This window comes from Siniperca chuatsi, linkage group LG5 (assembly GCF_020085105.1).
Source record: "Siniperca chuatsi isolate FFG_IHB_CAS linkage group LG5, ASM2008510v1, whole genome shotgun sequence".
In the NCBI taxonomy this organism is placed as follows: Eukaryota; Metazoa; Chordata; class Actinopteri; order Centrarchiformes; family Sinipercidae; genus Siniperca; species Siniperca chuatsi.
In genome coordinates this window covers 6,619,169-6,643,374 of record NC_058046.1, presented here as the reverse complement: position 1 = coordinate 6,643,374, position 24,206 = coordinate 6,619,169, and the positions used below count along the sequence as shown (strand labels likewise).

The 24,206-nt window shown below is 39.5% G+C and overlaps 2 protein-coding genes across 7 annotated transcripts in view; one reads left to right on the top strand and one right to left on the bottom strand.

Moving 5' to 3' along the window:
* Positions 1 to 407: 407 nt before the first annotated feature.
* Positions 408 to 9,363, bottom strand: dph7 (diphthamide biosynthesis 7). 3 transcript variants are annotated; one of them, XM_044196457.1, is made up of 10 exons: positions 9,189 to 9,363; positions 8,680 to 8,852; positions 6,993 to 7,126; positions 6,828 to 6,915; positions 5,616 to 5,710; positions 5,146 to 5,300; positions 4,144 to 4,216; positions 3,989 to 4,054; positions 3,675 to 3,847; positions 408 to 1,146 (listed from the first exon to the last, which is right to left on the bottom strand). In XM_044196457.1, exons 2-10 carry the CDS (start codon positions 8,809 to 8,811, stop codon positions 737 to 739), a joined length of 1,326 nt encoding a protein of 441 aa, XP_044052392.1. In that variant the 5' UTR covers positions 8,812 to 8,852; positions 9,189 to 9,363; the 3' UTR covers positions 408 to 736. The 3 variants fall into 3 exon arrangements, with proteins under 3 accessions (XP_044052392.1, XP_044052390.1, XP_044052391.1); XM_044196455.1 differs by having other exon boundaries at positions 5,146 to 5,303; positions 9,189 to 9,354; XM_044196456.1 differs by lacking the exon at positions 9,189 to 9,363 and having other exon boundaries at positions 5,146 to 5,303; positions 8,680 to 9,168.
* Positions 9,364 to 10,993: 1,630 nt separating this feature from the next.
* Positions 10,994 to 24,206, top strand: part of sh3glb2a (SH3-domain GRB2-like endophilin B2a) — a 28,223-nt gene continuing 15,010 nt past the window's right edge. Inside the window, exons 1-4 of one of the 4 annotated variants that reach the window (XM_044196458.1) lie at positions 10,994 to 11,176; positions 11,828 to 11,969; positions 15,067 to 15,078; positions 20,123 to 20,251. In XM_044196458.1, coding sequence (XP_044052393.1) covers positions 11,114 to 11,176; positions 11,828 to 11,969; positions 15,067 to 15,078; positions 20,123 to 20,251 — 346 coding nt within the window. In that variant the 5' untranslated portion in view covers positions 10,994 to 11,113. The remainder of the gene's footprint in view (positions 11,177 to 11,827; positions 11,970 to 15,066; positions 15,079 to 20,122; positions 20,252 to 24,206) is intronic. The other 3 variants (XM_044196459.1, XM_044196460.1, XM_044196461.1) reach the window with 3 other exon arrangements.

Genomic DNA, 24,206 nt, shown 5'->3' with positions numbered 1-24,206 from the left:
GCTGTAAGCAACATTCACTGCCACAAAATGTCGCACTGGAGCACCAGGATCTCGGACCAAAACATATTGGCACTACGGCCCACCAGACTCCATTGAGAAAAACAGTAATTTTACATTGCAGGTCATTGTAAAATGTTTATTCAAACTGGACAGAAACAAAATAAATTTGACCAAAACTGTCTTTGTTACTTTCCACTGCTCCAACAATCACCAAGTCTGGTTTGGTTGAAATAAACTCTTAACTCACCGTGTTAGATGAGAAAAGAACCAGCCGTTATATCGCTCTCCTCTCAGAAGGAGAGTTTTACAAGCCATTACTCCACTATATCTTTACATGGCAAATAGTTGTTTGCTGTTATATTAATATTCAGAATCTCATATACAGAATCTTTAACACGATCACAAAGTGCTTTGAAAAAGCTTTAATGAAGGAAAGGTGTGTGAGTGAATGGTTGTATTGATCTTGTTGCTACATACAGTATAAGGATTATAAACAATTTATGTTCAAATACAAGTTTATAAAAATCAAGAGTCATTATGAAAATATAGGTTTTTCCTAATTGCATATTCTGTGATAATATATTCTAAAATGTGGGGATTTTCATAGGGAAGACATTGAATGGAATAACAGTATCATGCCCATGTTCTAACTGGGGTGTATATTCTGATTTACTTCGGTACATGTTTTAATTTGAAACAAGATATTTCGATTGTGTCAGTGCAGCCAGTGCTCCAGTCAACATTGCTCCGATTCCTGCTGAGCCTCATCTGGAGTCCAGTCCCAGCGCCACACATGGAGCATATGGTCATAGAATGAGCAGCTTGACAGCAGACAGGACACTGAAGAGGGATCCTCATTAGAGTTGAGGGCAGGGCCTGCAGTAGGGGAGGTAGAGGGCGCTGCAATGCATTCTGGGATGTATCGTCCAGCATCATCCTCCAGGGAAGTGTCAAAGCTGGCAGTGGGAGATTCATACTGAATCCTTAAGTGCCCTCCGCTCTCTGTGAGGCTTTCCTTTGGTTCTGCAGCAGGAGGGGAGCAGGGAGCAGGTTCCTCCAGGGACAGCTGGGACCAGTCAGCTCCATACGCCAGGGAGTTGTGGAGGATATAGGAGGCTACGACAGGACACGATCCTCCACTGCCCTCTGGACAATGACAGGAAAATAACGATGGTTTTAGACAAACTCCACAATAACTTTTATGGCAGAAACATAAATTGTGCACCTTTGAGGTGTCCTGTCCCTTGCAGGATCCATTTCATTCACACAACGTTTTATAAAATATGTTTGGTCAACTGATTGTTTTCACATGTTTACTACAACCTAATGGGTCCCAATTTATTCTGTAATTAAGATGTAGGACTGCAGTGCTAAACTGATTAAAGCCCGACAGATATGGGATTTTTAAGGGGGAAAAAATTTCACAGACTACATATAGTATGGTATATGGTGGCTGATATAGTGAATTTTTGAGCTGGAATGAAAAAAGACTTTCTATGCAAAGGTACTCAGAAGGCTGATTTCTTAAACAAATGTTCACAAATGAATATGTAAGTTAAATATCAATTTAAGCATGGTTCTCTGCATTATATGTTCTGTAAAAAAAGTTTTCATATCAGTGCATATCAGAAAACATATGTGCCAATACCAATATATCTATATATATATATATATATATATATATATATATATATATATATATATATATATCAGGCCCGATAAATCGGCTGGGCTCAAACTGATTTTGGTGTGTGACAAAGCCAGTGTTTACTTACTCTTTCAAGTGCCAGGGCGATGAGAATCACATTTGTCATTCTCATTGTACTGTTTACTTAATTCACAGTTACTACAAATGTAACTGTCATTAAGTCATCAGCTGGCTTTTTTGTTGAGTGTTACCCAAAATCACGGAGGCATGATGGATGAAGCTGTCATGAAAGTCATTTGCTCCCCAACGATACAGAAAATACCTTGGTATGCAGTAAATGGACAAGATTTACATGTTTTCTCTGCAACTACCATCTAGTGTTGCAAAATACTAAGATTTAGCAATATTTTCCTATGAAAAAGTCATTTAGGGCTGCAAAATTCCAAGAATATTCAAGGTGGAAACTTTCCATGGTAATTAACAGGAAGAAAATAGAAATGTAGGGGTTATTTGCTGAGGCTGCATTTGCAGCTTTGTCATATGCAGATAGAAACAAACTGTTTACCATATCATGGAGCAGACATAATTGTAAACCCTTCTAATAGCATGAAAATCAAACACTTTAGTTGAGTTGAACTTTAATTAAATGAGTTGAGTTAGCTAGCTAGCAAGTTAACTAATGGGTAAAAGGTACTAATTTATAAAATAAATGTTTTACAATAAAGACTTAATGGAAATAGATGAATTAAAACTCCTCAATTAGCATGCTCAATCAAGCTACATCCCACATGGTAACAGCTAGCTAGCAAAAACTACCAGAAAGTGTTAACAAGTTATAAACTGTGTACTTTGCTTTAGGGTACTATCTACAGGTAAGCTGAAATATAAAAATTATTGAGGGAAATTATTTTCTTGTTATTTTATTTCATGTTCTAGATGTGTTTTACCTAAGGTCAGAATGTGCTCATTTATTGCAGAATCATGATGTGTGTTCAATTTAAGAAGATCCAAGAGCTGTATCTATTTGCCCAGATCCCCCCACTCTGTAGCAGCCTACTGTAACTAAGAGAGTGTTACTGTGAGGGAGGAGCAGAGAGTTTATCTTCTCAAAAACAACCTTATTCTTATCCAAGGACAGCGAAGGCTGCAGACAAACAGGTGTCCTCTGGTAAAACCAGAAGTTTCCTTGGGTAATGGCGGCATCAAGTGGGTAAAAGCGTAATGGCATACATTCGTGTTTTTAATTTCATAACCAATCAGACTGTCAGTGACTTCGGTATGTCCCAGCAACCTGTCAGGAGGAGCATATTTTGAAAATATAAGTGTAAACAATAGTTGGAGTTGTTTTCCGGAGCCAACTCGATTGATCTGTATTCTGTTTTGAAATTACAGTAAAACTATATTGCATTGTACTCTATTCGACCCAAGAAGAATTAAACAGTGTGCGAGAGGACCTGAAGACATCTGGCCCAGCTGAAGATTTGACGATTACATGTGACGGAGGACTACGCTGCTGAATGCAGTGCAGTGCATGGTTACAATTCAATTAAATGGGCATCCTTTTAATTAATCTGCAGATTACGGCTGCGAACGGCAACGTCCCCGGTTTGAATCTGGCCAGGAACCTGTGTTGCATCTCTCTCTCCCTCATTTCCTGTCATCTTTTCTACCATCGCCATCAACTATCAAATTGATGTCATTTATTTTCTCAAATAATCGATTAATCAGTTTGTCTATAAGATGTCAGGAAATAGTGAAGAAATGGCCATTAGGGAAACTTAACATTCCTTTTTCAAGATGCCTTTTTTTTTTTATCTGACCAATACTCCAAAACCCAAAGATATTCAGTAAACTATTGTAAATGGCAAAGAAAAACAGCTAATCCATCTGAGAAGCTGAAACCAGAGAATGTTTGGCACTTTGATTATAAAATACTTACCATTTAATAGTTAAACCCCCCCCCAATAAAGTTAATGTTAACAATCCAGACCAAGTATTTCCTTGCCTATCTCTCCTTCACACTCACCTAGGGCCTGCTGGCAGTGAAGGATATGGAAGTCATTGTGCATGCAGGCTGCCAGCAGCAGGTTCTGATGGGTCGGATGCCACTTCAGCCTCCACACTCCACCGCCCATGGGACTCTCACTGAGCGGCTGCCGCATGTTCCTGCCATCCCACAGCAAAACCTGCTCATCATAGCTGCACAAAAAGAAATACAGAACACAAGGCTTACAGACAAGCACATGACCAAAAACAGAGTGGTAGTAAACAGTAGTAATTGTACAAAAGGTTAATTCTCACACAATGCCAAGTTATCAATAAGTTCGGTGGGATATTTACCTGCCTGTAGCCAGGATGTGTTCTCGATGTGGGTTGCTGTGAATACTGCACACACCCATTGAGTGCCTTCAAGGGAACAAACCAGAAATTGTCCAAGTACTTTGCCAAAATGGACAGTCCAAATAAATGCTGATGACACCAACACCAGTACTCACCTTTTACTGGTGAAAGTGGGGCAGGAGGGCCCAACCCTGAGATCCCAGCCTTTAAGTTTGCAATCATCACCACCTGTTGAGGAATGACACAAACACATACAGAGAGGAAATGCATATACAAGCATTCTGAAATAATCAATAAAAAGAGATACAGCAGTCAAAAACTGTCAGCCAACTGTGAGGTATTAACATATATTGTGCAAAATGTGTATCCTATAAGGAAATAAGGGAAATAAGTAGATGTTTGTGATTTATTAGAAGATTCCAAACAAGAGTAATTTCTTTTTACTGCAAGGATATTTCATAGGTAATTTTCATTATTTGTGACATGTGAACTGCTTTAAAAACTGCTTTTAAAAATGCTCAAACTGAGAAGACACTTTGCCAAGGGAATCACATTATTAGAGAAAAACAAACAGCTACTGTAGAAGCTTTCATTCAGTGTCCTAGGTCAAATATAGAGTTAGACCAATAAATCAGCGTAGCTAATACATAGGCTAATATTAGCTTGTTGCAGATTTATCTGTAGATGTCGGCCAATAAGTAACAAGAAAAAAGATATATTTGAGATAATTTAGAAAGTTTATCTTTCAAATACAAAATGTCCTGCTTAGTACGTATCTTTGCCATGATTCTTTAAAAAAACTAAATACTTAAATGCTGATAAAAAAATGTTTGTGTGTTTATGTAAAAACATGAATATCAGCTGATGTATCGTTATTGGATTTTGGTAACTCTCAAAGATAGATGTTGGTATCTGCTGTTTTTGTCTGGGATGCTGCAGTTGTTACATTGAGCATTGAAAGTTTTCAATTCATAAATAAAGTTAGATTTTTACTTTTTCTAAATCATACAATGGCATACTGTGGCATTCTGACATTAGGTAAATCTAGGCAGGCTGATGAAGAAAAGTTGGGGGCCTCAATAACATTTCTGCTTAGGGCTCCAAAAAGGTAGTATTCATTAAAAAATGTAACAGATTATAATTCAAAGGAGTGTTACCAGAGTAAACCAGCTGTGTGTCCCAGTAGGAGAAGGCTGTGATCCAGGCTTCAAAGTCATGGGCCTTCCACTGTGACAGAGCCATCAGAGTGCCTTCAGCCAGGGAGAGCACACTGACGCAGCCTGCAGAGTCACTGCACACCACCCGCACGTCACTGCTGCGGACACAAACATGGGACACTGACATGACCAGTGCTGCCAGATTGGACTGACAAAAAGTAGCTAAGTTAGAGCTTAGAACCTGCCCAATCGTCAGAAAAGTAGCCCCATTTTTAATGTTTACTTAGGAAAGGGTTAAAAATGCAGCCTAAATTATCACAACTGGGCCAAAACGTTTTTTACCTGCCCAGTTAAATAAAAAGTAGCCCAACTGGCAAACACTGGACGGTGATTTTTGTACAAAATTTGACATTAACTGTTATATGGAAAAATACAGCTGCAGGTGCTCTGGACCCTGCTGAGTACTTCACCTATGCATTCTTCCAGTGGACCAGTCTAATGACAGAGCCAGCCGCTCCGCTCCCACCTCCAAACTGCTCAGAGTCTGCAGACTGCGGCCGCCTTCCTACTGGATACACACATTCATGAGTGCAGACTACCACATCAACAGCTAGAGTCACACCAAGTCTTATAATAAATAATGACAGGCAGAGAAGAATAAACACACCCGTCCTGCACTTAAAGATTCACTGCCCAACCACATAATTTAGATAATGATGTGGTTGGGCAGTGATTATAATTTAAAGCAGCTATTTAGCATTTCTGTGGCCTACTGAACAAATAATGTGTCTTGATTCACTTCAGCTTTTGCATATTTACTGTCCGCCTCTCTAAACAGACTGAAGGGGCTATGTGTGGTCAAATACCATTTAAGGGACAGTAAAATAGTACAACTGAGCAAGCTTATAATGTTTAGATGTTGTTGACACTGTGTCAAGTGTTTTATTGGACCGTACAATGTTGTAAGGCCATCCAAAATCTACTCCTCAGTCTTCAGAACATAATGAGTCCAGTACAAACCACAAACACCTCTCTGACACTCTCAACGATATAAACTCCACAAAGGTTATATTTCTTATTTTAGTCATTGCAGGTCTGTTGTATTAGACCGCAATTATATTTTTATAATAAGATGAGAGGGCACCTGAGAGTGACAACAAGTTGACCTTATGGAGCAAACTCTGCTTTAAAATCTAGCAGCTCAACAAGGCCTTGCTTAACCACAAAAGCAAATGTGGTTATGATTTTCTGATAAATCTGGCAAATACATGATCTTCTAAGCAGCGCAGAAAAGTTTATTTAAAGAGCACATTTCATACACAGTGGCAGTCCAATGTTCTTTACAAGTTGCATAATAAAATAAATAGGAAGGGATGACAAATAAAATGAAATAAAAATACATTAAAAATTAAAGACAATTCCACACTAAGCTACATTATAACCGAGTTTGGTTAGAATGATGTTCTCTACTCACAAGAAAATGGGACATTTGGACTTATCATTGTGGCAGGAGAGGCTGCTTTAAACCAAAATATCACAGTTTTGATCTCAGAAGGGGAAAAAAATATATATTCAATGATCATGTGTCCTGTCAAAAACCTTACACACTTTCTGTACACAAACATCAGCCTACAAATATTAGATATCACTGGCTGTGATTCTTCTGATGCCACATTTCTCACCTGACTGTCTGACAGTGTGTACAGCTGCAGCTCTCCGGTGGCAGCTGCCATTCCCAGCACTGCCTCCCCCGACACCGGCACGTGGCACCTGAGAGCATGCACAAGAATCAACAAGGAAGCATACAGTGACATCAATAGCCTCACTGGTCAAACCTGATTTCTTACCATTTTAAATCTAAAATGGCTGGTGTGTCCATGCGCTGTAGCTCAGTGAGAGGAGGGCTCATCGATCCCTCTCGCCGGAATTCAAAAAGGTACAAACGACCTGTCCGGCTTGGGGTGGCATCCTCTTCCCCTGCCTACAGGACGAACGTAAAAGGGACATATTGCACATCAGTCAACAGTCAGACACCAGCAGGAGCACGAGTGACTGTAGCCCCAATATGTACCCGTTACTGCTGCATAAAATTAAGTCACAAAGAACTTAAGGCTGCATAACTAATCATATAACAATCAGTATGACTTTACAAGGCAGGCATGGCAAAATAATACAAAAAAATAAAATTTACGGTACCTTATCTTTCAATACAATTTAAACATTTACTGCTACCCAACCCTTAGGGGATGAGTGACAAATTAAAAGGAAAAAGCAACATGAAGTGTCAGGCCACCACGAGCCTCCAGAACAGCTTCAGTGCTCCTTGTCAAGTCTGTGGAACTCTATTGGAGGGATGAACTCCATTCCTCCACAAGATATTTCCTCATATATGCAACCTTCATTTAATCAGGTACAGCAGATAGAAAGAAAAACAAACATAGCCAGACATAACATGACATATAGCATCAGAGACAATCACAAATAGATTTGAAGATGAAAGTTTTATATCATTTGGTGTTATGGAGATGGTGGTGGAGAGCACTGTCTTACACGTTGGTCCGAAACCTTCCATAGGTGTGAAACTGGGTTGAGATCTGGTGACTGTGAAGGCCGCAGCATTTTATTCCCAATCACATAATTTTCATCCTCACCAAACCGTTCAGTGATCCCTGGTGCACAGAAGCATCTGCATTTGATAGGTTTCTCCACTCTTTTACTCCTTTGATTTGTCTGCCGTCTGTATATGTATGTGTGTATATAAGTGATGACCTATAAGTGAACCCTATAGATAACCCCAGCATGTTTTCAGTGATGTTTTTTTATTTACTATGTCAGTCTTAATTTATGTGTACTGACCTTTTTAATAAACAACCAAAAGAGGGTTATAATTCCACCTACAGTGGATGTGGACAATATGGATGTGAACAAGCCCAACTTATGTTCCCCTGCTATGGGGCCCCATTAACCCCATTCCCCCACACTGTGCATCGCCCCAGGTTTGATGTCTTGATAATCTCATTATGCGCAACTTAATTTAGAAATATGCACCAAGTAAGCAGAGTGCATAATAAAACGTCAATAAAAAGATCTAGATTTCGACACAGGGCCTGAATAACGTTACATACCTGTGTCAGTTGATATTGCGCTTTAATGGTGCATTATACCTAACAAACTGACAATCAAATTTCCACAAAACAATTAACACATAGTGCACCTGGAGCTTTCAGGGCCCCCTGGGGCAGTTGTCCACTTCACTTATTGGTAATCCAGCAGCCTCATCCTTGCCGATACAGCACAAAGTAAGCACTTAAGACATGTAGTTCTAGTTTGATTAAACCAATGTGCTCCAAACGGAACCCAATCAATTGCACTGCACTGTGAAAGCAATGGTGTCCTGTTTGTCCACAGGACAACCACAAAAAGGTTTGATGTTGGGCTGTCATACCGTGTTTACAGAAGTGTGGGTTGGTATGAGTTTCTGCCCCAAAGGACAGGTAATAGGATGTACTGGGAACTGTTCGTATGTAATCTCACCCCTTTCTGTAGCTGATATGTCCCGCAGGCCAGGATGTCGTGGCTCGGTGAAACGGGACACCACTCCACCGTGTCAGCACTCAGCTCCGTGTCAAACACCTGTAGATTGCGGGTCTTCGACTTCCAAGCCATGACCACCTGCTTTGCATTACGTTACCGTACCGGTGCAATAGCTAAAAAACAAAATGATATCCAGTTACATCTCAACTGTAAAAACACAAGTAAAGTCAGATAAGTGTATCAAGAAGTACGTTAGACCTTAAGCAATACTATCTAGCTAACTTTCATGAGGCTATCTGAGCTAACTTTAACTAAATAATCTGTTTGGTAGTTAGCTAGAAAGCTACAATTATCACACTGTATGCAGTCTCACGCAGCGTAAACTGCCAACAATTAGACACTTAAGACTTAAGAGTGAACAGATATTCAACGGGTGAATAAAATGTCTAAAGTCAAATTAACTTTGATACTGAATATGCACAGAACAAATCATTATCAACAAAACTCACACGTGAGCCAGCCCCGACTCGACGACTCTATGCGTCGTTGCGTCACCGCTGGGCGTAAGGTTGCATTCAGGCACCACCACAAAACTACAAAAAAAAAGGGGGTTGATTAAAAAAAACAAAAAACATCTCACTGGCGTAAACAGACGCACATTGGCTAGTAGAAGAACAGGGTGGCGATCAGATCCGCCAGTCATGGATGTTTATTAAGTTCTTACAATACATCCATACCGCGAGTACACCATATGTGCAGGCGCATAGAGCTGCGTTCACAAACGCCGACTGCCGTTTGCAACGGCGTTTATATAGCCGGCGTGTATCCTACTTTAGTCCACCCTCGTTTATTTTGGCAAGTTTTATTTCGATGGTCTTCAGCGGAAGTGTGCGTTATCTGGCTTGACACTGGATAATTGATGGTTGCCGCGAGCGTCAAATCATGGGTGTGTAACTACACCTCTGTCTATTTTGAAAGTATTATTTTTTTTAATATTTACCAGAAGGTTTTTATTTTTTCCCTTCCCTAAAAAAATAGGGGTACCATGTAACACGCAGAAAAGACATTAAAGAAAAAATATTTAAGGCTTCACAAATTTCTACTGTTTTCATTGCTTTACTATTCTTCTATTCGTCTATGTAATGTTTCAATATAGTATTTGATTTCTATTTTGAATTGTTGTATGTGTGGTTTCTTTTTAGTCCATTTGCATTTGTGAATGTAGTATTTTTCATATAAAATAAAGAGGTTCAAAATAAACAGTCCTTTACAGTCTGTATCATTCTTATCATAAAAGACAATGTGTCTTGTTTATGTCATGCATGGCAACGAACAAACAACACTTTTGAGATAGAGTTGTGTAATTATTTATTAACCATAATATTCCGTTAGTAGGGTGTTATTTTTATTATACAACTAGGATAGTTATTCTTGAAATATCCCTCTTTTTAACCATCAATATGACAGAATATTTCAATGTATTGCAGATGAAGAATCTCTCAATCTTTCATATTTATTTCTTGCAACAAATTAGAAAGTAACTTAGGCAAAGACCAGCAGAAGTGGTACTAGATGAAGAGCCGTCTGGGAGCCATGAGATCCGGCTCCTGTAATTCCCATCACTAAGCGTAAGTGTCCCTGCCCTCTAGTGGTTGTAATGAGAAATTACAATTGCTACTTCTCCACTGGCATATATACAATACACAACATGTGCAGTTGTATCACAGATAAGTCTGTATTATTGCCAAATGTCGTTGTAGTTACTCACTGTGATGAACACACAGTGAACAGTAGTGCGTCATCTAACTGTTGATTCCGCCAGCGTCAAGTCAGACACATATACAGTCTATGGTCAGACACAACAGCACGCTTCCGGTAACATTCAAAATAAAACTTTCAGAATGGAAGTCAAATACATGTTATTCGAACAAAAAAGTTGGGCTGACAGGAATTGCTTTCTCTGCAAAAAAAAAAAAAAAAAAAAAAAAGAGCGCACTTACTCAAACAACTGGATGCCAAGCGCCTACATACAAAGGCAAGGCAAGTTTAATTTAGGAAGAAGACAGGAACACACCTTGCATCTTCATGCTAACAGGCTGGGTACAGCTAGCAGTAGGGATTGAGGGAAATGGCGACATCTGCTGGCTAACCTTTGGAATTGCATTACTTGAAAAATTTAATGTAAGACCTTAACGGAACAGTTGCCTAAGTGAAGCCCCTTGCTATTATCCTTAACATGTTGTTATACTGTAGAAACCATCCAGTGTTAAAGTGAGTCTAATGTTTTGCTTTTACATATTTTGATACATGTTTGACGTAACGCGGCCTCGTCCATGGTGGTCACGTGATGTTTGGCGTGTGCCATAACATCTAGCAGCTGGTGTCGGGTAGTCTGCTTCCAGTGTAACATCACTAGCTAGCACATACAAACGTAATGGATTTCAACGTGAAGAAATTAGCCTCCGGTGCTGGAGTGTTTTTCACACGAGCTGTCCAGGTAATGAAATGCTCTTGCAAAAGCGCAAACAATTGTGCTTCGGTTGACACTTCCTTTAATTTTGACAGCCAGCTGTTACTAACGTTACGGTACCTTATCTTGCGTAACGGTATGTATATATATATATATATATATATATATATGTTGCTTTGCCGAGCTAACGTAACGCTGCATATTAGCATAGGAAGCAGATACAATTACGTGATATTCAGCTACGTCTTTGTAATAGTTTAGGCCTACACCGCAATTAAACACAGCGCTGTCCAAATGCTAATATTGGCAGTGTTATTAGCCACTAGGATAATGTTGTGTTAAGTGCGTTACGTTAATGAAACGTTATCTTTTAGGGCGAGCTAGTGTACCAGTCGCTAGTATAAATTAGTTATTATTAACTTACTCAGTCAAACGAGCTTAGCAAATTGTAATAGATATATTAACTTTCATTCATTTGGACAAGTTTGAGGGTGACAGGGGAGAGAGGGGACAGAAATGACTGACATGTGAGCAAAACGTGAGCCTTAATGACGTCATGACATTGCGTTGATTCTTTAGCTTTTTATCAACAATTGGTTAAACCCAGACGAGATGGGAATAGTTGTGCTTCAGCAGTTCGTTTGTGAGCGTTTGTGTGGTCTGTGTGCTCCGCCTCAGTTCACAGAGGAGAAGTTTGGCCAGGCGGAGAAGACTGAGTTGGACGCTCACTTTGAGAACCTGATGAGCCGCGCAGACTGCACCAAACACTGGACTGAGAAAATATACAGACAGACTGAGGTCCTGCTGCAGCCCAACCCAAGTATGACATCAACACAGCAACAGTATAATTAGAGTTGGAATTAGTATTCTTGAGTACATATTATCTTCAAGCAGAACCACTGCTACTACTGATTTTTTTTATTTAGATGACTGATGTTAAAAACAACATAAGGGAATTAATAGCTCATATATACAATTTCCTCTAAGCGGAGGGTAGTGATTTTGTTATAAAGAGATGCATAATCAGATATCGCCCATGTAATGTAAAACAAGTAAACTAGTTCATTTTATTAGAGTAAACAACAAAATAAAGTCCATTTAACATGACTTGGCACACTGATGGAAAAATGAAACAACATTTAGGCCATGATTATGGCTCTTTTCACCCTAAAAATCAAGAACATTTATACTTAAATCTGAGTTTTAACTACAGGAACTCAGTTCCAGTTTTGGTTCCTGGGCGGTAGTTCTTGTCCCCCAAGGAGGTCCTACTCCTGAGGCATAGCTTTGTGATAGTTCAGGAGCTATTGTCGGAGTTTGTAGTACAAAATGTCCCTGACTGGTCAAACACAAGCCTTGAGACTGCAACAGCTAGTGTCAGTCATTCGGACTGTAAACAAGCACTGGTTGTCACCAGTATCAACATTTGGACTTGGGATGGGGATTCTTGTCACGTTTTAAACAAAGTTATGCAGCCGGCTTCCTAAATAGTCTAAAAAAAGAGCGAGATAAAAAGTGAGAGTGGGCTAATGTAATATATTATCAAGCAGTGCAAGTATTGGTCATACGAGGGACTATAGGACTGCAGTACGACTATAGATAATGTTCAAAATAACTGTTTTCCTGTTATGTTATCAGTTATTGCTGCCATTTATGAAACTTCAAACTGACCCAATGAATGTTGCATTTCTTTTTGCCATCAGTGTAATTAATTAAGCTGTACAGTTAGACAATACTATAGTATATGATAGTAGTAGTAGTAATAGTAGTAGTAATAGTAGTAGTAATAGTACAATAGGCAGTGCAATACTTTATATAAATGCTTAAGGACCACACTGGTGGCATAGCATGTTTTAACCCATTTACTACAAATTGTGTATGATGCACCTTACCATACCAACCGCAGCAAAGCGGTCCAGCCACAAAAAAAGCTAACCAGTTCAACTTCAGTTAAATTTTTACCAAACACGCTGGAGGCAGACAAGCCATCATGTCCCACTTGTCTAACACGCACAGTTCTTCTTGTAGAATTACTAGTATTGTGCATAAATACAGAGCACTGACCTGCTGTAAGCAGCCGTGATCAGAGCCATGCCCTCCGTATCTCTGCAGGACGGGTATAGAGGAGAAAGGGCCTCTCTTGTCTTCATTGCATTTGAGAAGTTTGAGGTTTGCTCAAACTGTAAAGGGTTTCATTTTAGATTAAGTCAGCTTTTTGTAACATTTGCTAACATCCCTGGAATGGTCAGCAGAGTTTAAATGTGCCCTGTGGAGTTTTCTTGTTAACAAACAAAAGTTATATTTTTGAATATTTAAAATTATGCATTGTTTACATCCATGTTTACTACCCTACCAGTCTTCTTTTTCACTGCCTTTGTTGGCGCTTCTCTGTGCACTACTGCCACCGACTGTCTATCAGCAGAATAGCGTGAAACTTGCAGCAGGAATGAGTCTCACGACTGTATATAAAGATGGACGACGCGTCTCCACCTGCTCCCACTGTAGGAAAATGAAGCCAAAATATCCCTGATATGGGAGCTGCCATCTTGCGCTGGTGAGGTCATTTGGAGCCAGAGTCTGTGCAGTAGTGATCGGGGTTGGAGCCGCAGTATTGAGGTTCTGGCCCGCCCAGACACCTGGCCGACTCAATCGCGAGCAGGGCTCAGCTGTCAGTCATGACGTGAAACCCCCATTTTATAGCATCAAATAACTAATTAAAACCAAACTTATCAGAAAACACATACATCAGCATGATATGAACTACCTAAAATGACAGAAACCCAATACCCATACTTGCAGTATTCACAAGTAAAGTGCCTACTTGTCTGACATATCTGGGCTAACTGCCATAGTGCCCATTAAGACTGCAAGCGTGTGGAAGTTTAGCAGAGAGGATACATATGGCTCAGTGGAGCTTAGACGTTTTGTTAGTTTTATTTAATTTCCACATAATGAACAAATGGGTATGATGAACCATAGAGCATTACATTTACAATCAAATAACAGTAAAAAAGAAAGACACAAAGACATTCAGGAGCTGGAAGGAGTAATACAGTTAATAAAGCAATTAAATCCAGTTAACATAAAAGAGACAAAATTTGATTCTGTCTGATCAACTTCTTCATGCCAGTTAATTGCCAATATTATCCTACACCAGCTTATAGGTACATTACCACCATTAACTGGACTGATGTGGTGCAGTATAGTCAGTGATGAATTGTGGGATACACTTAGATCTGTATAATGCTTCGAAGCAGTATTAGGTTAAAGGGCTACCTAACTACCTAAAAATGTATTTGAGGTGTACTTTGATTTTTTTTAGTTTGGCCCATGTACCATCCACTAACATGGAGGGGGTGGGGTCTGTGACATATACTGCAGCCAGCCACCAGGGGGCGATTGAGATGTTTTGTCATGTCGTCCATCTGTATAGGGTTAGCGTTATTACACTCTATGGTCTCACGTCATGTGCATGTGTGTTCTCATGCACACAATGCAAACAAAACAGGGATCTAACTGTAAAAATTGCTCCATAGCGCTACTAGTGGACAAAAACTCCACAGGGTACCTTTTTAAAATGGTAAAGGTGGTTAAAAACATGCAAAACCACTGGTCTGGTCCTTACAGCAATACAAAAAGATGCAAAAAAATCAGTTTTTGCACTCACAGCCTCATAACAAATGTTAAGCAATACAGTTGTGAAACACTGTGCAACAAGGTTGTGTCAGCATATTTGCAATCGTAGAAAAGGTTTCAGTCGTAGTCATCATATTTGCAATGACACTTCAATTCAGAGGTCAAAGACAGTGTACATAATGTAGCTTATTAGCATTATTTTTAGGTTTACAGTGATATGGAATGACACACTGGAGACTAGGGAGCTCTAACATGTGACTTTTTGATTCTCCATGCTACAGTTGATCATACTGGTGAGTATTCTGCCTCCCTACTCTAGTGCCCTGCTGTGGAAACCTTTCATGCCATTGAATTATCAGTACAGAGAAGTAGTTGATGAACATTTAAACAACCAAATCCGTACATGATTGGTTGGTATTGAGATCAAAGTTGGCTGCCAAATGCATTTTTAATGCACAGAGACTTGGAGGGTCAGTGTGACTTCAGTGCTGACCATTACCAGCAGAACATAATGAATCCTATTCTGGCACACAGCTGATTGTGAGTCAGCACATGCTGTATATGGGTGCATGGTTAGCCTGTGCCAAATGAGAATCCCAGTGGGTGTTTATCTGTGAGAGCCGAAGTCCTGCCCCCTTTTTAGTTTAGTTTGTGTTTCACTAGGCTCAGTCAGATAATGTGTTTTTTATGTGTTTTTCTTTTTCATCTTTCTTTCTATAAAGCTGAAACATGATATTGGGGTGTTCTGTCCATATTCTAAGAAAAAAGAAAAGAGTGTCTACTACTGTTTTTACTTGGCTGATTAGAGTGCTCGTTAGCATTTGTTAGTGTTACATCCAGGCCTAGAGGAGCCTGAACAGGATATGCAGTGTAGAGACTCCTCACTCTTTCACACTCCCAAAGTGACTAGTTTAGATCAAACTTCACGTTTGTACAGTTATTATTTTTAGCGAAATGAACCTTAGGGTGAGCAGTGCCAAAATAACAAACAAAAATACACAATCATACCCCGAAAATCCACTACTTAAAAATAAAAAACTAAACTACAGGTCTCTTTACCTCTTAGAAGTCAATACTGCTACTTGAAAGAGTACTCCAGTGATTTCATACTGTACTGCTATAAAGTACAAAAAAAAGACTTGAAAGAGACAGATTTTTTTTTTAGAAAAGTGGTCCAAAATCAATCAACAATGGTGGAAATATCCTGACTCTTTGTCCCTGGTATGGGTCAAGCTCCAAAAACACTATATCCTACATTTCCCATAGTACAACAGTTTTCACATTTTGTAGTAAATTGACTTTGACATGTAAAAGCGTGTGCAAGCGTGTGGAAGTTTAGCAGAGCACACTGCGATACATATGGCTCAGTGGAGCTTAGACGCTTTGTTAGTTTGTTTGTTTTTAATTTCCACATAATGAACAAATGGGTATGATGAACCATAGAGCATTACATTTACAATCAAATAACAGTAAAAAAGAGAGACACATTCAGGAGCTGGAAGGAGTAATACAGTTAATAAAGCAATTAAATCAAGTTAACATAAAAGAGACAAAATTTGATTCTGTCTGATCAACTTCTTCGTGCCAGTTAATTGCCAATATTGTCCTACACCAGCTTATAGGTACATTACCACCATTAACTGGACTGATGTGGTGCAGTATAGTCAGTGATGAATTGTGGGATACACTTAGCTCTGAATACTGCTTTGAAGCAGTTTTAGGTTAAAGGGCACCAAGAACGATAACTATATGATCATCCATACTGATGAACGATAACGTTCTGTAAACAGTGGCCCCAAGCAGGCGCTGCGCGCTCCAGCTGTGTCAACGACTGGTAATACTAGGTAGCCTACCAGCTGGGCCATATAACCCCCGCAGCCCCGCGAGGTGGGTGGGCCGCAGCTTCAGCGAGGGAGTGCCCGCCATATGCCCCGCAGCTTCAGTGTCAGGTGACGGAGAGCCTGGTGTGCGCCCCGCTATTAGGGATGGAACATATCAATATTCATGCGCACCAGTACCTCAAACGCACACCTGCCTGCCTAACTTGCACTCCACCTAACCTAGTTTGGTGTAGAAGCAAGTGTGGTGTTGAGTTAAGTTATAATGGTCAGGTGCACTGCACTACGAGCAACGTCTGACACTACGCCTAACACTTCAACCTAATCCCTTGATGCAGTCATCTAGAAAGGCGATAGATAGATAGATAGATAGATAGATAGATAGATAGATAGATAGATAGATAGAATAGGTTCACAATGCTCCAGTTCATTATGAGTGAAATGATACATAAAAAGGAGGATAGTAGTTTTTTTTAATGCTGCAACAATGGATTAATGCTCAAAATATAAATAATTTATTTCAATTAAACACTCTCCAACCAAAATCGGCACAGAAAATAACGTTTAATGTGGTTAAAGCAGGAAAGTCAGGTGTACAAACTCTATTAGCTAATACAATAGTTTAGCTTAGAATATGGACAGAAAACCACACAAATGATAATATTTCACTTTTGCAGAAAGAATGACTATAAGGGATTACATTTAGCAATGAGTGCTAGATGTAATCAAAGCTAGTGGAACAGAAGCTAATCCAGAAATAGTGCAGGATTTCAGATTTTTGTACCTTTGGGAATTTGGCTCCCCATATTTTACCATTTTTACATTGTTCCCACTCATGTCATCATCTCCTACTAGTTGATAGCAATCTGTGAAAGTGTGTAGTGATGTCTGTGTTTGTGGAGTATGTAAACCGTATTTAACTATTTTTGTGAGTTTTCTTGCACTTAGGTTGCAGGCTGCCAATTTTTGTCTTGATGTGAAAAGTTTTCCACTAGTACAGTATGACTAGCCAGGCTAGCACCTTACTAAATCATTTTCTGGTATTAATTTGAAATATTCTGCATCAGATTGGCCAAAACATGTCATGACGCCTATATCAGTATATAATTAACAGTAGAATTTATTTTGAAGAATAAAGCCTTATCAACGATACAAAGTGCTGTACAAAAAAAAGAGCAGCAACAAATATGTATAATATATAAGTGATGATGAAAAAAGAATAAAACAAATTGAATTCACAGAATAACACAGAAACAAGAATGTGAACTGAAGTAAAGCTGTCCCAATTAAGTTTCTTTGCATCGACTTAAGTCTTTTTAATATTTTGTATCTTATTTTTATTAAAACAAATACTATTAAGTATTATGGACATGTGAAGGAGACCCTGAAACCAGGCCTTACTGTAACTGAATAAAGGCTAAAATATGTCTTATTTATGTATTGTCATATCACTTTCAGAGATATACCCCGGAAAAGACACAAAAATAGTTTGCTTGTTAAATTTCTCTTTGTCTGGGGAGCATGACCGCTGAATCTCCTGGCTTCTACTCATTTGCTGCATAATGAAAACATGTTTACTATATTTATAGCTTCGTGATTCTGTAAACTCAACTCTTCTATGATATTCATTTAGAAAAATTTTATTAGAGGTTCTACTACGTTATTATCACCAGCCACCCTGTAATTCTGTCTGTCTGCCGTGCTGAGCAGGTGGTGTTCAGTATGTTTACCAGAGTTTATGTGCTGTCTACGGGGGTTGATGAGAGTAGCTCAGACTCAACTATACATGTGAAAAAAATTGCCATAAAACCAAAACAATGAGCTACAAAAGCTAAAAAATTTCATAGAGCAGAGTTCAGAATCAGAAGTAGGGTTATACATATAAGGAATTTGCTTTGGTATTTTGGTGCAAAACAATAAACAGTAGAAATATATGAAGAAAGATAAAGCAAGTCCTGCAGGTCAGGAATCATAAATATAAAATTGACAATGAGATATAAAAAAATAAGAAAATAATAAAGAATATGTACAATATGACTTATTTAAATTACAGATTGTGCAGGGATGTGCAACATATTTACATGGGAATGTGCAAAAGTTTACAGTATGAATATACTGTACTATAAGGGGGGGTTGGCTGTGTATGAGAGTCAGTGTCAGTGGGGGTCCTGGGCTTTGTTGATGAGGCTGGCTGCAGATGAAAAGAAACTGTTTTTGTGGCGTGATATTTAGGTCCCGATGGACTGCAGCCTCCTCCCGTAGGGGAGTGACTGAAACAGTTTGTGTCCAGGGTGGGAGGGGTTGACCACAATCGCCTCATGCAGCGTATACTGTACTCTGTGTGAAGGTAGATTGCAGCCAGTCACCTTCTCTGCGGAGCAAATAATACGCTGCAGTCTGCCCTTGTCCTTGGCAGTGGCAGCAGCGTACCCGATGGTGATGGAGGAGGTGAGGAGTGCACCGTCATTGTCTTTGGCAGGATAGAATTTCTACAGCTGCTGCAGGAAGTACATGCTCTGCTGGGCTCTCTTGGTGAGGGAGCTGATATTCAGGTCCTGGGTGATGATGGTGCCCAGGAAGTGGAAGGACTCCACAGTGTCAACAGGTGGGGCTGGGTTCTTCCTGTAATCCACAGCCATCTCCACTGTCTTGAGAGCGTTGAGCTCCAAGCTGTTCTGACTGCACCAGGTCACCAGGTGGTCAAACTCCCACCTATAGGCAGACTCATCCCCATCAGAGATGAGCCCAATGAGGGTGGTGTCATCCACAAACTTCAGGAGCTTGACAGACTGGTGACTGGAGGTGCAGCTGTTGGTGTACAGGGAGAAGAGCAGTGGGGAAAGGACACAGCCTTGGGGGGGACCGGTGCTGATGGTCCGGGAGTCAGAGACATGTTTCACCAGCCTCACGTGCTGCCTCCTGTCGGACAGGAAGTCTGTAATCCACCTGCAGGTGGAGTCAAGCACACTCAGCTGGGAGAACTTGTTCTGTAGCATAGCCAGGATGATAGTGTTGAAGGTGGAGCTGAAATCCACAAACAGGATCCTGGCATAGGTTCCTGAGGAGTCCAGGTGCTGGTAGATGAAGTGGAGGGCCATGTTTACTGCCTCGTCTACAGACCTGTTGGCTCTGTAGGCGAACTGCAGGGGGTCCAGGAGTGGGTCTGTGATGGATTTGAGGTGGGACAACACAAGGCGCTCAAAAGACTTAATTACCACAGAGGTCAGGGCTACGGGTCTGTAGTCGTTAAGTCCTGTGGTCCTTGGTTTTTTGGGGACGGGGATGATGGTGGAGGATTTGAAGCAGGCTGGCACATGGCATGTCTCCAGTGAGATGTTAAAGATGTCCGTGAACACCGGAGACAGCTGATCAGCACAGTGCTTCAGGGTGGATGGAGAGACAGAGTCTGGTCCGGCTGCTTTGCTGGGGGATCTGCCTCTCCTCCTCCTTTGTTTCTGAGCTGTGCCATAAATTAAACTCTTTTTGACTTTCTCTGCAGGTGCCAGAATTGAGGAGTTTCTCTATGAAAAGCTGGACAGGAAGGCACCATCCAGAATTAGCAATGGAGAGCTGCTGGGTCAATATATGCAGGATGCAGCAAAGGAATTTGGTCCTGGAACTCCATATGGTGAGTATGCAATCACTTAAACAAGCTTCAAGGGTTCAAAAATTAAATGAGATTGTGACTCGATTTACACCCTGTATTAACACCCCCATCTGGATCAGGAAAAACACGTTAACACAAGGTGTAAATGCATGCAGAATGCATTGCAGTTGGAATGCTATCGGATCGGCCACATTCTTGTGAAAAATATCAAGTTGAAAGGTCACCTAACTTTGCCTCTTCCTGCAATCTGAAGCTGCCCATCAAAAAGCTACAGTCAAGTCTGACAGCTCCAACTAACTCATTTGTAAGATGAAGATATATCCAGATACTGACCACATGTTAATATCAGGTGGGAATTGGGTCTTAGAGCTTTTGTAGAAATATTTTACCATGCTGTTTTCCATAGACTTTCCCAGCTAGATCATTTGTTTACTTGGTCAGAGGATCTTTCTGGTAGTGAAGTGGGGACCCAATTGTTCTCTGAACTTATAAACTCTTGATTTTCCTCCTAAGTTTCAACAAACAAACCTTCATGAAGGTAAAATTTATAGCTGTCGTATTAGACTCCATTAGTTTTAGCAAGGTCTGCCTAATGAACTGTCAACAATCTCAGTGTGTATATATGAAATTGAAAAACCCAAGACATGATGGTTTTTGGCTACAACATTGACTCAAATGGACATGTTTAGATGTTTGGTGTATTTAGACAAGTTTAGACATATTTCCCTAAATTCAGCTGGACATATTTAGTGTCTTGCAAAAGTGCATCTAGGAGAGTTAAAGAGGTTAATTCTTTTGATAGTACATTCAGTTTTATGAGCAATTGCACTGGAATCTCCTCACTAGCCAATTCTTAACAGTCGCTTCATTAAAAAGCCAAACGTAGCTGGGTATGTGCAGTTTAGGTGTAGGTTTAGTTGAGGAACAATATAATGCGCCGGTGGCAACTGAAACCAATGTGGAGAACTTAACTAGCTTTAGGCTAGGGTTTACTATGTTTTTTCCCTGTTCTCTCTCTGAGAAGGATAGGTTAATTGCTAGAGACAAAGGTTTGTATACCGGTGGAGCTAGTAATGTTGAAAGAGCGCTTTGATTTAAGAAATTAACAAAAGGGCACATTATGTTGATCTCGATCATATTTTCTTTTGATCATTTTGTAGTGATTATTTTTCCAATAATAGTAATGAAAATCCCTGAGCATTATTACATAGCTCTGCCTTCTCTCTCATCTTCACCCCACAGACTAGTACAGGCATATGTTTCAGGCCAATAAATCAGCTCCCACCCCATCGGTGGTAAAATCAAAAATCAATAATGGTTTGAACGAGCTCATTTGCACTCTGCATTCTGCTGCTGCAGCAGTAGTCAGGGTATCTGTACAGATGTCCTTGGGGAAATCCATTACTCAATGACTCGGTCCAGAATCAGGTTTATGCAAGAGTTTGGCAGCCCTAGTAGTAGCTTGTCATCTTTACATTCTCCACAGGGATTCTTTGGATTTTGGAGCTTTAGAGCATACCAGAATGTGTCTATCGATGTCACTGTCTGTTTAGTCTCTTTTCATTTCGTTTGAATGTGGTGTTTCTCTTAAAGAAGAGAGTCTCATTAAAGTAATTTTAATTCTATAGTTATGGAGAAGGATGTGGTTGTTAAACAAGGTGATTTACTTATTCATTTAGGAGTCTGTTATTTATACTAAACACCAAAAAACTGGGAGAAAAAAATGATGAAACTTAAAAATATAATGAGAAAAAAGTAAGGAATCTTATACTGTTTGGCTATAAATACTGCGAGAGTATCCAACTGTGTACATTGTATTCTGTACTGTGTATCATACTGAACCATGAGCTGACTATGTTGTTATACCTCAAGTCAAGAAAGCACTATCACTATCAGAAGAGAAAGAAACAGTATGAGTTCAGTTAATGGCTGATCTGGTAAACATAAAATCATCCCAACATTATACAGGCCTTTCCTCAGATTTCTATTTTTATAAATCCATGTGGCAATGAGTGGGATAACTGTCACTGTGTTGAGTCATGCAACCACGAACTAAAGGAACAGACTGCGATTAATCCGTACAGAAAGCAGACACAGCTGCTTTTTATGAGGTTTGCTGGCTTCAAGGACACTTATGCACGCATACAGAGGAACATCTTTCCCATTCCAGCAGATTTATTATAATATAATGAAATGTATAAAAAAAAATGTATAAATGTATAAAAAAACAACAACACAGAACTGAAATTAAAAGATTATTTGTTTAAGTTGTTGGCACATTTCAGTGACTGTGTTTGATCTATAATTAAACCAATCAAAATTGATTAATTACTTTTGTGTCCTCAATAATGTTGTTCTTTTTATTTACATAGGAGGCATGTGTTTTTGATATTTTCATTTTATCCTCAGTGTTGCTAATTTAAAGATTTGGCAACTTTTAAGCCCCCTTTAGCAACAGGTAATAATAACATTAACGATGGCTCTGTTCTATTCAAGTGTCCCGGTAAGCCGTGTGACAGTGACCCAGCATGCACCATACCAGGACCCTGAAACTGAAGCAGCTACATTAATTCAGCCATCATCAATTTTATTATTTATACCTGTGCTTTTCTTACTGTCACATGTCAAAATGTCTTCAGTGAAAAGGGCCTTTTGACTGTATTTTGTGAGTGGGAGAGAGCAGCAGCATGTTCAGTCATCAGCCAGATGAAAATGTTAATGAGCTGTGATTGGGCGTAGCAGTGTTCCTAACAATCACTATTCCCCATTGTTACCCGGGTAGCTATCCTTTGTTTTTGCTCTAAATTAAATAATTTGACAATTTAACTCAGTTTTATTTTTTGTGATGTACTATATCATTCTTTATTATGTTAATTATCAGGGGTGGTGCTGCTAGTGGAGCAGACAGAGGCATTAATACAGTGATTAAGATTGTGGAAATGCAGAAAAGGTTTATCCTTGTGCGTGCGTGAGTGTGTATGCATAATTCTGTCTTTGTGTGTGTGAGTAGGCATCTGGTCCCAGTCTGATGACCTGTTGATGTGTGTTGTCAGGGGGTGTGTCTGAAATCACTGACTCGTTCGCTCACTCAGTACTTCATATAAAATAGACTCCTAATAGTTGACTCTATAGTGAGCAGTAAATTGAGATGTCAGACACTTATGAATCATCATTTGACATCATCACTGACAGATGTAGAGTCGTACAACGGTAATTGTAATGTGGGATTGTAGTGTGCATGCAATGGACGCTACTTTTTTCGTTCAATTGTGGGAATCTTGACTGACAGTCTAAAACCCAAAGATATTCAGGTTTTCTATCACATAAGACAAAGAAAAGCTGCAAATCCTCACAATTGAGAACCAACAATATTGCATGCTGCTCCATCGTTGTTGACTTAACAGTTGATAAAATTAAGTTTCTGGATTGTTGCATTTGGTTGGTATGGTTAATTATTATTTTGATTTAGTCTAGTCTAATTCAAATAGGTCTTAATAAATATTCTACTTTATTCTGAAATCTATTGGGAGCCCTAGGTACATGCAATACTTACTTTTACTCAAAATAAACTACATTGCTGTGACCATTCTAAATTTAGACTCTGATCAATTATACAATAAATAGAAAGACATAATTTCCCAACTCTTAAATGAGTAATGGGTTAATTCTTTGTTTTTTCAACTTTAGGAGAAGTCTCCTTGAATTCTATTACACACACACTTTTGGGCAGCCCCCTCACTTAATATGTGAATAACAACTGAAATACAAAAGAATGCTGGCACTCAAGGCCGGGGAATTCCTGTGTTCTTTATGTGCCGTTGCTATTTCACAGTAACTTAGCTGAAGGCATTCTATTATTCCTGCAGTGTAGATTTCAAAGAGCCACTGGAGCACGCTTCCTGTCTTTTTCCCTAAACACTTTTATTGGATCTATATTTAACTTAAAGTAGAGAGACAGAAAATATCAAACAGTCCA